Below are 13955 nucleotides of genomic sequence, written 5' to 3' on the forward strand. Positions count from 1 at the left end.
TTCATGCTTGAACCCCTAAAAATATGCAAATCAAAGCTTAGCGTGCTGACCCAATTGAACTGAATGCTTTTTATGGTTTACCCTTGGCGATAAAGAAAAAAAAAATCATCACATCCCCTCATTACAATGGTATGACCCGCATTGGGCTTACAAATCACTGTCAGCTGGGAGGGGGTATGTTTTTATGAACTTTCACATATATAGTAAGGCGAGTATATCTTTTACTCTTCGAACATTTTTATGATATTTAAGTTTTATAAGTGACAAAACAATAGTTGTAAACGTCTAACTACCATTATTTTTATCAACAAACCCCCCTCTGACCCCCCGCACTCCCCTGTAACGGACGGGTCCATTGTTTCCCCCCCTCGTTCTTCTTCTGCGCAGGCGCGTCAGGCTCTTGCCATCAGGGAGGGTTTTGTGTGTTGAGTTTGGACCTGCTATTGTCTTGCTTTGTTCTTTGGTTCAAAAAGCCGTTTTTTATCTGAATTCATTTCGGTAAGCCCACCATGTATTTTATATACGTATAATAAGCGTATACAGTTTAAACTTGAGTTGTTGTATATCCGTGTTTTAAAAGGATGGCCGTTTTTGGGCTAACGTTTATGATCAGCTGTTTAAACCATGATGGCGGAGCTCGCGATATGATATCAATTTAACATAAACGATAATACCTTTAATAGTTCCCGTTGTTTAATGTAAATTCAGTCAAATATTGGCATTGCACTCGTTTGGGTCTGAAATACTTGTAAATAGTGATAATAAGTGGCTCTTAAAAAATGTTTAGAGTGGTTAGGCCTCATTTTTGCCGGTTAGCTTTAGCGCGTGTCCGGCGCGTGAGTTGCAGTTCAGACCCAAAATAATAATAATATATAAACGCTATTTAATACATTTATGCAGCAACATATGCAAGTAGTAATTAAACAAGTTTTGGATTTTATCTGAGCAATAATAAACCCTGTATAATTTGCCAACGAGACAACGTGATTGATGCTTAACGTTACACGTTGGATTAATTACTACAGGTTTCACTGGAACTAATTAAACCAGTTTATTATTAAAGGTTTGAATCGCTTAAAGTATTAAGGGTATTGTTTAGCGTATTTTCTGTTGGAATTTTATTTTTGGCTTTGGAAATGTCCTGCCACATCTACATGCGGTTTCTTTGTGCTTTTCAAAGAAATGTTCTTAAATATTGCTATTCTTTTCATAGGTGTCTTTTATGAATAATCAAAAGCAGCAAAAGCCAACGCTTACCGGCCAGCGTTTTAAAACTAGGAAAAGAGGTAAGTAGCCTAACATCAGGGCTTCTCAAACTGGGGTCCAGGGGGCTGTGATGGAGTACTAAGCAGTCCGTAGAAAAATTCAGAGAAAAAACGGTGTGTACATTTTTACTAACAAGATATTTTAATGAGATTTAACTAATTACTGTTCAGTAAAATAATTTTATTAAATTGATTTAGGGTCTGTTCACATGACACCGCTTTCAACTAAAAACTGAATGTAAGCCGTTCTAAGTACATGACAATTTTTAATTGGCTTAAATTTAAAATTTCACAATGCGGGTTTGAGGATGATCATATTTGTGTCTTTGTGGTCTAGATCTAAAGCCTTTTTTTGCACTTCGTACTTCTAGAAACTTAGTTATAGGAATTACCCACCAGGGTGGTTCCCTGAGAACTAAATATTCCCCTAGGGCCATTTTCCTGGTTACATTTGCTCCGCCAGTAGGAGCTCTGAAGTTGTGCTTGTTGTTAATTTTATTTTGATGGTGCGGTAGACATTTATTTTGACGGCTTATTTTGAGCCTGAGCACACAGCACTCCCATTCTCCGTTTAGCAATCCTGTCTAAAACATTATTCGATAAAACTGTTATTCAAAGAAAATAGACAGTAGGTTATATGAAAAAGTATTAGCGTTTGACGTGTGGTTGAAAAGAAATATATTAGGCCTATGTTTCACTTGGTCCCCTTAAAGTTGCGTTGGATTTTCTCCTTATCGTAAAGGTCGAGAGGTCCATCTATTAATGTTTGTAGAGTTCGTTCATGGAGTAAATATAGACTATAATCTGTGTGTTTACACAGCTTTTTTTTTTTTCAAAAATGGCTGGTACTGGTGTTTCATGTGCGTTTGGCCAATCAGCGTACACTTACGCCGCTGGTAGTTCCTATTGTGCAGGGTTAGATCCTACTCTGAAGTAGGAGCTAGGGGTGGGGCAATATACCGTTGTCCTTCTCCGTCCGATACAAGAATAGATATGCTGGCACCAAATATCGATATTTTAATGAATAAAATACCGCTCTAAATAGATTTCTCTGCTCCCAGCATCACTACTTCATGGCTCCTCAATGTGGCTCTTAACAAATTAATGAGGGAATGTGAACATAGTTAAATGGCCTAAGAAAAAGATTTGTAACGGAATGGTGAACAATAGTGTGAGTAAAATAAGTCCAAAGTCTGGAAAACCTGCACTTAACCTTTTCACAGGCATTTTGTTTTCATAGACCAATATCGTGATGTATCATTAAAGGATTGTCTAGCAATAGATTGATTATCGCAGAATTGCTGTATCGTGATATTATCAGTATTGTGAGCCATGTCTCGTGAGGTACCCTGTAATTCCCACCCCTAGTAGGAGCTAATTATGTTCCCCCAAAAGGCATTCCTATAGCTAAAATCATTCCCAGTTCCTGCGGTGTGAATGCGCCAAAAGGTTGGTACTTCCGCCATTAGTTCTAGGAACTATGAAAAGGTTCCTCTGGTGCGAAAGCCCCTCAAGAGATTGAAAACCCTTAGCCTCAGGAACTTCCTTGTAAAAAAAAAAAAGTGCCGCCCTTTTTAAAACACTCATTTCCCAACAGATGAAAAGGAGAGATTTGACCCTACTCAGTTTCAAGAAAGTATTGTTCAAGGCTTGAACCAAACTGGCACTGATTTGGAAGCGGTTGCAAAGTTCCTTGATGCCTCTGGCGCCAAGCTCGATTACCGCCGGTATGCTGAGACTCTCTTCGACATCCTGGTGGCTGGAGGAATGCTGGGTAAGCAACTGTTTATGGCTATTTCAGTGGGCTGGAATTGAAATAAACCATCTTAATTCAATCTTGTATTTGTATTTTTTTCAGCCCCAGGAGGGACTCTGTCTGATGACTTGACCCGTACTGAGTTCTGCCTCTTCACGGCAAGTGAAGACCTGGAGACCATGCAGGCGTACGCTCAGGTATTTACCGCTATAAACTGCTTGGCTGGCAAATAGTCTCACGTTTCAGAGCTTGTTCTGATTTAATGTCACTGTGATGGATATAAATGGTACTTTTCGGCTTCCTCTTTACATGTTTCAACACATTCACCTTGTGCTGTAGGTTTTTAACAAGCTGATCAGGCGTTACAAGTACCTGGAGAAAGGGTTTGAAGAGGAGATTAAGAAGGTTAGCAAAATTGTTGAAATAAGGATTATCACTTATTTGTTAGTCAAACAAAGACCGCATCATTATTCATCTGGAAAGTCCCATAATGTTTTTTTTTTTTTTGTTTTTTTTCACAGCTGCTGCTGTTTTTAAAAGGGTTCACCGAGTCAGAGAGGAATAAATTGGCCATGCTTGCCGGAATCCTGCTGGCCAATGGCAATATATCAGCCTCCATCCTGAGCAGCCTCTTTAATGAGAACTTGGTCAAGGAAGGTAACGACAGTTACTTGTTTAACAGCAGTACTTTCTGAGTGAAGAATGTGTAAACTAACTCATCGTCTGGATTTTATTGTAGGGGTGTCTGCCGCCTTCGCTGTGAAACTCTTCAAGTCCTGGATCAACGAAAAAGACATCAACTCAGTTGCTGCTAGCCTGCGTAAAGTTGGCATGGACAACAGGCTAATGGTAAATATCGTACTGCAGACTCGACTCGGGGACAATCTGATATATATAAATAATTGGAGTTGTATATTATATATAAAAACAACAACGTTTCCTTTGGATTTTAACATTTTCACATTGAAAAACGCAAATATAGTTACTTGTTTAGTTTAATTGATTAGTTGGGCCATAATTGCATTTGGATGATTTTCTGTAATCGATATCTGGCAACAGCACATTGTTTTTCTGCTCGGGCGAGCAATTCCTAGTAGATGAATGGCTCATAAGCTTTGTTGCTCCTCAAATGACAAAGAAATTGATAATTGTTAATATTCAGAAGCAAATTCCCATACTCATTCTCTCATATGGCTGGGGTATTGCAGAGCGCAGTTTGAGGCTTGCGTCGCTGCTGCACCGGTGTTCTGGAGGGTTTGGTAATTTACATAGAAGCATGGATTGACAGAAGGTGGATAATAACACTGTCATAGATTTAATATGTATTTGTTTTAAATAAAATATTGTTGAAGTTGGTATATTTTAAGAGAATATCTGAGGCCTAGGGCTGGGCGATAAAACGATAATTATCGCGATATAATTTTTCTCGATAAAACGATATCAAGAGGTAGATAAATGTTCGATAATGTTTATGAACCAAAAGCGGAACGAAACTCATTTGAATCGCGCGCCACACGGACCATTTATCCGCTCGGCTCAAAGTCCAAACGGCAGCGCAGCGCGAGCTCACTAGAGCAGATGCGTTTACTCTGATCGGTCTCGGTCACGAGATCCAGTGAGAAGCGCTTGAATTCAGCGAGGAACACAAATGTCTCAGTGATTTAAACCAGTTTAAAGGCAGATGAAACAGCGCTGACAAACCGGAGCAACACTGTGCGCAACGATACAGTCTGAAGGCTTTTCCGTCTACAAATTCCCATCATTTACCATGGATTTACTGTAACGTTAGCCTAGTAATATTAACTGCACCATGAAATGTGGGATATACATATTGAATTGTATTATATTATTAATGTAGATAATGTATTAAAGGACTAATGGAATATAATTACAGTATGTAATGTATTTAGGATACTGTTTTTCATACAAATACCATAGAAACCATAGTTACATTTTGCCATGATAGTGAGGTGCTGTAGGCTTTGCCTGGTTTTATCTGTGGTTATCATGATCTAAATGCATGATACTGGATGACCAATGGTTAAGTTTAATAAAACTCAAACAGTCAGAATATTACATTTTACAAAAAAAAAAAAAAATGGCACATGCAGAAACTAAGAAATTGTCCAATAAACATATTTATTTTAAGGAAAAATGACAAATGTTTCAATGTTCTACCTCAGATTTGTGAAATGTTCACCTGTTTGGCAAGTGTTTGTCATGATATGTTATGATAATAAAGAGTAGTTTAAAACCACAGTTAACGCTCTGGTTTCTACAACTTTCACTTAGGAGCAAAAATCTGCCTTTAAACTTGAAAGAAATAAAGATTTGACTTTTATCGTGATAATTATCGATATCGACTGATATAAAAAAAATTATCGTGATATTTTTATTTTTTTTGCCCATATCGCCCAGCCCTACTGAGGCCTGTGGCAAAGTTTTGGACCTGAACTCTCTAAGGCCCCAATTGGACCTGAACTCTCTAAGGCCCCAATCACACCTAACGCGTTTTTCAGGTTCGAAAACGCGAGGTGGACAGCACTGCCCAATCACACAGAATGAGCAGTGCGCTGCGTTTTTTAATATGCTAGGCAACCACTGACAGCTGTCCTATCAGTCAAGTAAACGTTAAATCAGCCTTTTATTAACTTTATTTACTTTCTGTTAACGTTGTGGTAGTTACGGTTCGTGATCTCGTTAAGCTCCTGGTAACCCGCGAGAGCGCCACAAGTTTATTCTCCATCATCGCACTCTCCGGGCGTTCAAGCAACTGTAGCTTTCATCACTTAAACGGAAGGCCCGCCTCTCCATTCATTCGATTGGACAGTGGAAAAAACGCGATGACGTCGGGCGCTTTTTCCGCTTGGAGTTGCTTTTTTTTCAACTTAAAAAACGCGAGGCGCAGCAGGCGGTAAAACGCGAGGCGCAGCAGATGCATAAACAGCGTGCAGAACGCTCGCTGCCATGGGAAACCAATTGAAAATAGGCGCCTCTCACTGCAAAAAACGCGTCAGGTGTGATCGGCCCCTAAGTGGACCTGTGAAGACCTCTAGTTGATACTTATTGGTTTTCCTTTTCTTTTTTTTCTTCTTTTACCTATCATCCTCTTGCCCAAAACAGGAGCTGTTCCCTGCCAACAAGCGTAGCTGCGAACACTTCTCAAAATATTTCACCGATGCCGGGCTGAAGGAGCTCTCAGACTTCGCTCGCAACCAGCAGTCCATTGGAGCACGCAAAGAGCTTCAGAAAGAACTGCAAGAGCTGATGTCCCGCGGCGAGACCCTCAAAGACGTGAGTTTGTTTTGTCAACAGCTGGTCTACTTTCCCACTTTCAATTTATAGATTTAAAAGTTCTTAAAAATAGGCATCCAAATATTATGATTCATTTAAAATATTAAAGATTTTGATTAACATTATCCATATTTTGGCTATGCAGGTTTATTGTCGCTGTATTCAGTTAATGTGTTTTTGTTTCCCAGATCATTGCCTACGTTCGTGAGGAGATGAAGAAAACGAGCATCTCTGAGCAGACAATGATCGGTATCGTGTGGACCAGTGTCATGAGTGCCGTCGAGTGGAATAAAAAGGAGGAGCTCGTCACAGAGCAAGCCATCAAACACTTGAAGGTATCTACATCGCTCATGGAAGTGGCATTACTCATAAGTGGCATTACTTCCAATTCATTACTTGAATTTTACCAGTAGTACCAATATGTTCTGCTAACTTGTTTTGCAGCAATACAGCCCACTGCTGAAGGCCTTCACCTCCCAAGGCCTGTCTGAGCTCACCCTCCTGCTGAAGATCCAGGAGTACTGCTACGACAATATCCACTTCATGAAGGCCTTCCAGAAGATCGTGGTGCTTCTTTACAAAGGTGTGTCTTCTGTACTTGATCCTTTCAAAACTGTGCACTTAAGCCAAAGGCTTGCGACACTATGGTAATTTTGTAGCTTGGTAACTTGGCTAGTGGAATACAGAGGTTATATCTGTGTTTTGAAGCTTTTTTTCTTGTTTTGACTGCCTGTAGCTGATGTTTTGAGCGAGGAGGTTATTCTGAAGTGGTATGCAGAAGCCCATGTGGCCAAAGGAAAGAGTGTCTTCCTGGAGCAGATGAAGAAGTTTGTAGAATGGCTGAAAAATGCTGAGGAGGGTAAGCAGTTTTTTTTTTCTTCTCTGCTTAAAATGGCTCATGATATAATTTTTTTTAATTGTCTTTTTTTTTTTTATATACCAGAATCTGAATCAGAGGAAGAGGAGGCAGACTAAAACACAATGTCAGCAGAATGTTTTGTTACAGAAGTGCTCGTCTTTCTAATTTCTTTTCTTTTTTGGCTTTTTTTTTTTTTTGATTCTACCTCCTGTTTTTCAAACCATAACATTTAGATGTCATTTAAGGGCTTTATAACAAATGGTTAATTTTAACAGTTTTTTCTAATATAAAGGTTTACACTTAAAATAGCACAAAAGTTGTGGTCAACCTTTGTAATTATTTACTCACTCAAGGAACTTTTAAGTGTCAATACACTTTGGACATCTTAAATTATTGTTAAAATGATTCCTTTATGAATTGACATTCCTTTGATTTTGATCAGGCTGCCTTGTTTGCTTTTAAGATGCCCTTTTCTATATGGTATTGATGCCTTCATGCCCCGTCATGATCAGTGTCCACAAAGGGAAGAACAGTCAGCTTGTCTCATTGTGATGTTATTGCCAAAGGGTTAAGTCCTTCTCCCATAACATCCATCAGCGTTCTGTTCCCTGCCTATGAAACTGTACAGCGCTGAAAACAAATTGCTGATCACCCTGTAAAGACCCTTAAATGACTCCCAACCACTTCTATGATGTATCTCCATCTTATTTGTCACCAATTTCTTTAAACTGAATAACTAATTGACTTTTTTTAAGAAATAAAGACCTAGAAGTATATGCTTTGTGTGTGGTTCTTGCCTATTCTTAATATGCTAGTTTTTGAATAATTGCAAAATCAGATTTGAGTCCACCATTTTAAAGGGGTGTGCAATATTGTCTTTCACCAGAGAGCACCGCAAAACCCAGGAAGAACCACATTCAGAACATGTTTTTCAAAAAATAATTTATTGGTTTGAAAGTCACAAGAACAGACTTTTCTTGTACAAAAATATTTGATCATTAAATAGCAGCTTGTTTGATGTTTGGCATGTGCAAAGGACCACTTTTAGGAGAGAAGACAATTCAAGTATTAGAATGACAGGCTAGTTTTTAAACTGTTTTAGAAGTAGGCCATATTGATATAATGCACTTTGACCTTCATTTTTGTGGGGGAAAATACAATTACAAATGACATACAAAAGTCTTGTCACAGTATTTCCAGTACAGTATGTGATACTTTCATTGCACTTTTATTTTTTTGGTTGCACATCTTCAAAAAAAAAAAAAAAAAACTCCTTTTTCACAAAGTGAATGCAAGAAAAAAGTCATGCACAGTCTCCAAAAATACAGGAAAACCTTACAAGCGGAAGTTTTGATTTGTGCAAGATACACGGGTAAACATTTTGGATTAGAAATGGCTATTCTCTACATCTTGATGCTTTTACAAAAGTAAAACTCACCCTTAAATATTAAAATCGCAGGTGCAGAATCTGAAAATAAACTAAATTGTAATCACAGTAAATGTTAGGCTCAAATTTGTGATTCCTCTTCTTTTAATGTAAACTATACAACAGTTTCAGCACATATGAGGATTCAGTGGTGTACTTGAGTCTAGCGCATGCTACAAGCCAGAAGCTTGTTGACCTTTCCCCCAAACCAGGGGTAGGCAATTTCGGTCCTATAGCCGTTGTCCTGCAGGGTTTAGCTCCAACCCTAATCAAACACACCTGAAAAGCTAATCAATGTCTTCAGGATTACTAAGGCTACAGGCAAGTGAGGGTTTTTTTCAGGGTTGGAGCCAAACTGCAGGACAGCAGCTTTCTAGACCCGAACTTGCCTACCCCTGCCCCAAAACCATTGTCAAATTAAACTGCCCCTTAAGTCTTGCACACTTCGACAAGCAAAAGAGCTGCAGTTAACAATAGCCAATGAGAATTGAGGAACCAGAGGAATTACCAGCTTCTCATATCTCATAAACATTTTGGTTCCATTTGGTGCAAATTAATTCTCATATAGCTATTTGCATGTTTGTAGGAGGTACAATTGTGGAGAATGTTTGTGTAATTGACAAGGGCCTCATTAATAAAATGTGTAGAAACTGTCCTTCATTTGATCTTCCTATCATTTCTCCAATGTGCGTACGTGTGATTTAGAGAACTAACCTCTCTTCCAGATGTGAAATCGATAAATCGCAAATGATCTTGAAATTGTGTTAGATTTCCAAATACTTGCAGTGTTCCGACTCCAAAGAACAAGTCTGTACGTCTGCTTAGACCCTGATGTGGCACTAAGCACTATTCAAAGTCAAAGACTGTTTTTATTTAATGAACATTGGCATGGATTTTAGCGTACACACACTCTTAAGATCAAATATGTGCATACGCACATTTTATAAATGAGGCATCAAGTGCACACTATTACATTGACAACAGTCTTGAAGATTTGAAATGCAATTTTGTAACATGCGCAAAGCCCTATTTACACCTGTTTTAAAATGCGTTTTGGCCACAATTCAGAGCTCGGAGCCCTCCCCCAGAGAGCACGCCAAATACACGTAACCCATACTCTACTTAATTATATGTAAGTGTGAACTCATGAAGTGGACAACGCTAAATACAGATGTAAACAAGGTCTGAAACATTTCGAGCTTGTCCACTTTGAACCACTTCAGAGGTAGTCGAAAACGCATTCGACCGGATTGCTTTCATACATCAAGATGCTGATGTTGTCGATTCCATTCGAACATCTACAAAAAAACTCCTGCTCTCCGCCTACTGACCTAATTCGTAAACATTATGGTAAGTGTGCTAGCCAGACGGGATTTAAACTTTGTCGGCTGAAGACCCAAGCTTGGTTTGAAGACAAAAAAACAAACCCAGCACAAAGTTCTCTCACCATTCCTGATTTCTAACACACACAGCGTTCGATGTGGTCTTGCGGCTGTCAGCGCAGAAACGAAAGCTGATGCTCTCCGTGTGTTTTTCCGGCATCTCCGGCGCGTTCATATGTAAATTGCACAAGCTTATTTTGTCCATTAGATCGAAAGATCTGAACAAGCAAATACATTTACCCGCCCATGGACCTTCCTATCGAAGAAAGCAGGACAGAAGTGGTTGAAAGTGGACAAAAAAGAGGTGTAAACAGGTACGTGTCTCCCTCGTCTACTTGTGATAATATCGACCAAGACCAGGTGACCTTAATACCAGGTGTAAACAGGGCCCAACATGTAAATGCTTGTTATTTGGACTTGTGGTAGCATGGCCTTCTCTCACGCAATGTCAATGGAATCCACAAGACCGAATTTGTTGTTATATGATTTATAAGCACAAGCTTCTCTTTTGTGTTTGCAGTGTGACCTTGTTGTACCCATTTCCCTGAGCATGCACTGGTGCGTGCTTCTACACGACTAGTCTATGCGGCGTTATGTCTAGTCAAGTCTATGCGGCGTTACGTCACCAAACTGTGGACTCAAAGAAAGACAGCAAGGACTGCGGGTAGCATTTGAGACAAGACTATATCATATTTGGGGTCAGGGTCATGACCCAAGGCTCGTGTTAGGGATCATGTACCTTGTTCCCAAGACATGGAAGATTATGTTCTCATTATGAAATACTTCCACCTTTAGCATTCAGTCATGCCACTTGAACTTTCGAATAAATATTTAGAATGCTTTGCCGAACCCAAGTTCTCGTGCTGAGGTTAGATTCTTGTGTGCAGTCTCCTGAGAGCCATGTTGGGATTGGGGTCCCAGCTTAGATGTGGAGACAAGAGGGAGGGGATGAGATTTTGCCTGCCGTTGTACTGACAGCGACTACTGCAAACCGCAAGGTTTCAGTTACCATCATGTGACGTGCAAGAGGCAGACACAAGACTGTTTTTTAAGGCAAGGGATGGTGTAGCTTACTATATCTGATACTGAAATAGCCTCCCACCAGGTGCAACATTACACATATTATCCGGTTACATTAACCAATACACAGTTGATAAGGTGGCCACACATGCAGAAGCAACACATTTATAGGAAATGCAGAAAAAGTGCAGATTCTTCAAGAATCTTTTAAAGAAGATCTCTCTTCTTGTCGCTCATTTTGTCTGTCCTCAGAGATAAAAATAAAAAACATACAGCAGAAAGTCTAGTCTCTGTGCAAGGCAATGTCTCTATACATGTAAACATTCAGAAGTTGAGAGCTTGTACATAGCAGCAGTCAGTCAGAGAACTTCTGCTGTCACGCAGTTGTTTGCTTTTCCCCGTCTCTAAGCTGCAGAAGTAGATGATAATTGAAAGGTGTTAGAATTCACACATGCACAATTTTTATCATATCAGTTTACAATTCTATGTGAAAAACACAGGCATGCGTTATTGCTGTTAAACAGCTAAAAGGACAATTCGAGGAAAGGTAGTTGCAATACTACTGGCAAGTAACATGAAATCCAATAAAGTTTGGTATGCAAATATATTCCCAAATACACCACAATTTCTGGACATTTTCAGGCAAGCCCAACCTTTAAAGACTCAACAGGTAGAAGTTGATCATTTCGCCACCTTCAAGAACTCACCATTTTCCTTTGGTTACTCAGGCAAAAGGTGCAGATGGGTCGTACTGGTGGGGTTTTGAGGTTGGTGTTGCTTTGTAAGATGTTTTGATATTTTAGACACGGTTGCCCATCCCTGCAGTCCTCCCCTAGCAGAAGCACGTTGGCCAGGTGTGAAATGTAGCTTGATGCCAATCGCAGAGTCTCGATTTTCGACAACTTCCTGTCGGCTGGCTCCGTGGGGATGAGGGTGCGTAGAGCCGTGAAGGCGGTGTTGACGCTGTGTGTACGGTCTCGCTCCCGAGCATTAGCTGCCTGCCGTTGTTTACTAACCCCTGGGAGTCTACGGCCTCCTCTGTGTCTCCCCACCTCCCTGTGGCCCCGCGTTGGGCTCCCCGTGGATTTCTCCGAACTGTCGCTGCCGCTGTCGAGCTCATCAGGGTCGGAGGGTAAGCTCTGGGTATCGTGTGCAGGATGTTCATGAGTTAGCCCTCGCTCGCCTGCAGTGGACTTCATGGCGTGCAGAGACAGACTGGTTGTTGTGGGTAGTCCATGGCATAGATGCTGGCTGCCCATGGTGCTTTAAGCTGAGTGAAAATAGCAGCCGGGGGGCAGCTGCGTCTGATCCGGTGTCCAGAGATCTTCCGTGGCCCCGTGGCACTTCAGCATGCCATTTCTTGAATGATGATCCCTTTCTGGATTTGTCCGCTACCATGTGGCTGTGGAAAAGGATGGACAGGTGGAGCTGAGGGGCACCTGTCATGGCCCAAAGAAGGAGGACGTTTGAAGATATATAAATAAATGCACGCACTAACACACATACAGGGATTTGGGTGTTTGTTACTCCTTTGGGCTGTAATATTTGGGTACCGGGTCCTCTGGGTGATCTTGTGCAGGTCAACAGTGATTTGCTCTACTTTCTCTGAGAAGACCCACCTCTGTTTTTGTCCCTTCATTCTAGTCCATTCATCTCTCGCTCCTGATATTGTTTGCTTAAAATATCATGTTCTCTATGGCTTAAACATGTATTTGCATGCTATATAATATGTATGCAATAGCTAAGCAACCTTGTTGTTTGACCCAGTGCTAAATTTAGCCCAGAAAAGTTTACAGACAGAGACTGTTGTCGTTGCCTGTAAAATTCGTATCACATGGGCTATGGGTCACTTCAGGTCCAAAAGGAGAGACACAGTTTGGACTTTACTGCACATAGGGGGCAGTGTTTTAAATCTGACAGAATGTAATTCAAAAAACCTGTTTGACATGCTAGCAATGAGAAAGACTGTGAAGAAAGTTATTGGAGAGCTTTTTACTTAAATCAAGTTTTGTGTTTCTATCAATGTAGCTGCAATCATTTGCTTACTTGTAGGTGTAATGAACATTGGTGTTCTGAAAGTTTACAAAAAAACAACAAAAAAACTACTTTGCTAGAAGTTTTAACATCCACACCAACAACACCACAAGAAACATATAAGTGATACTGAAACCAGTTAACTAAGGGGCTGTTTACACAACTTTTCAAATAAAATCTGAAAACTTTGTATGCGCTTTGGCCGTTCATTTACACGACAACTGCGTTTTGGGGGCTTGAAAATGCAAACTTTTGAAAACAGTGCAAGTTTTTGAAAATGATACCATTATCATCTCTGTGTAAACTGCAAAAACGTGAATTTGTGAAAACGGTGACATCATGCGCATGCGTATTACGTCATGTGTTCAGTCTATGGGGGATGTAGTGTTTTTTACAAAGTGACATCGCCAACTACCGGCCTGCCATGCATAATGCTGCGTGTTTAGTAGGGCTGCACAATTAATCGCAATGAAACCGCATGTGATTTGGCAAAGACTGCGATTATTTTATGCGCGGCTTGTCAGTGCAGTGCGGCTGATCGGTAGTAAATGCTGCTCCATCTGAACGCCAGAGGGCGTCCCACCGCATAAGAACAACAACACACATCATTCCAGGAAATCCCTATTGGTCATTATCTCAGAGAAGGATGCTCAACTGTCATTATGAAGTGAGTTGGGAGTAAAAGCATGTTATTAAATGTCTTTAATAACGAGCCATACATCAATGACAAGCAACGCATAACAAATAATCACAGCCTTTGTGATAAGCCAAATCGGTTTAAATGCGATTAATCGTTTACCATTTTAGTACATCAGTCTCGCATAAATGTACACTAAAAGTCTTTTAACCAGTAGCTGCAGTTAGTGTTAGCTTGTAGCTCACAGAATTAACACTGTATAAGTGTGCTCTCTCTTGTATG

The 13955-nt window shown here is 40.2% G+C and overlaps 2 protein-coding genes across 2 annotated transcripts; one reads left to right on the plus strand and one right to left on the minus strand.

Moving 5' to 3' along the window:
* Positions 1-370: 370 nt before the first annotated feature.
* bzw1a (basic leucine zipper and W2 domains 1a) lies at positions 371-7950 on the plus strand. The gene is made up of 12 exons (XM_082138001.1): positions 371-498; positions 1214-1286; positions 2863-3039; positions 3124-3218; positions 3361-3426; positions 3543-3678; positions 3761-3870; positions 6145-6315; positions 6504-6650; positions 6760-6898; positions 7052-7174; positions 7259-7950. Exons 2-12 carry the CDS (start codon positions 1223-1225, stop codon positions 7288-7290), a joined length of 1260 nt encoding a protein of 419 aa, XP_081994127.1. The 5' UTR covers positions 371-498; positions 1214-1222; the 3' UTR covers positions 7291-7950.
* Positions 7951-9653: 1703 nt separating this feature from the next.
* On the minus strand, positions 9654-13208 carry LOC309475283 (transcription factor 15). Its single transcript, XM_082138002.1, has 2 exons — positions 11710-13208; positions 9654-11411 (listed from the first exon to the last, which is right to left on the minus strand). The coding sequence occupies exons 1-2, from the start codon at positions 12259-12261 to the stop codon at positions 11379-11381; spliced, it is 585 nt and encodes a 194-aa protein (XP_081994128.1). The 5' UTR covers positions 12262-13208; the 3' UTR covers positions 9654-11378.
* Between the last annotated feature and the right edge of the window lie 747 nt (positions 13209-13955).

The sequence above is a fragment of the Leuciscus leuciscus genome (genome assembly GCF_965113295.1).
Source record: "Leuciscus leuciscus genome assembly, chromosome: 15".
Lineage (NCBI taxonomy): Eukaryota > Metazoa > Chordata > Actinopteri > Cypriniformes > Leuciscidae > Leuciscus > Leuciscus leuciscus.

Excerpts from the sequence above, each read along its gene's own strand:
- bzw1a (XM_082138001.1), top strand. The coding sequence starts at position 1,223 with ATGAATAATCAAAAGCAGCAAAAGCCAACGCTTACCGGCCAGCGTTTT. Across the intron at positions 3,427-3,542 it reads TTGAAGAGGAGATTAAGAAG|CTGCTGCTGTTTTTAAAAGG; the intron begins GTTAGCAAAATT and ends TTTTTTTCACAG. Across the intron at positions 6,651-6,759 it reads AAGCCATCAAACACTTGAAG|CAATACAGCCCACTGCTGAA; the intron begins GTATCTACATCG and ends CTTGTTTTGCAG.
- LOC309475283 (XM_082138002.1), bottom strand. The coding sequence starts at position 12,261 with ATGGGCAGCCAGCATCTATGCCATGGACTACCCACAACAACCAGTCTG. Across the intron at positions 11,412-11,709 it reads TGAGTAACCAAAGGAAAATG|CTTAGAGACGGGGAAAAGCA; the intron begins GTGAGTTCTTGA and ends CTACTTCTGCAG.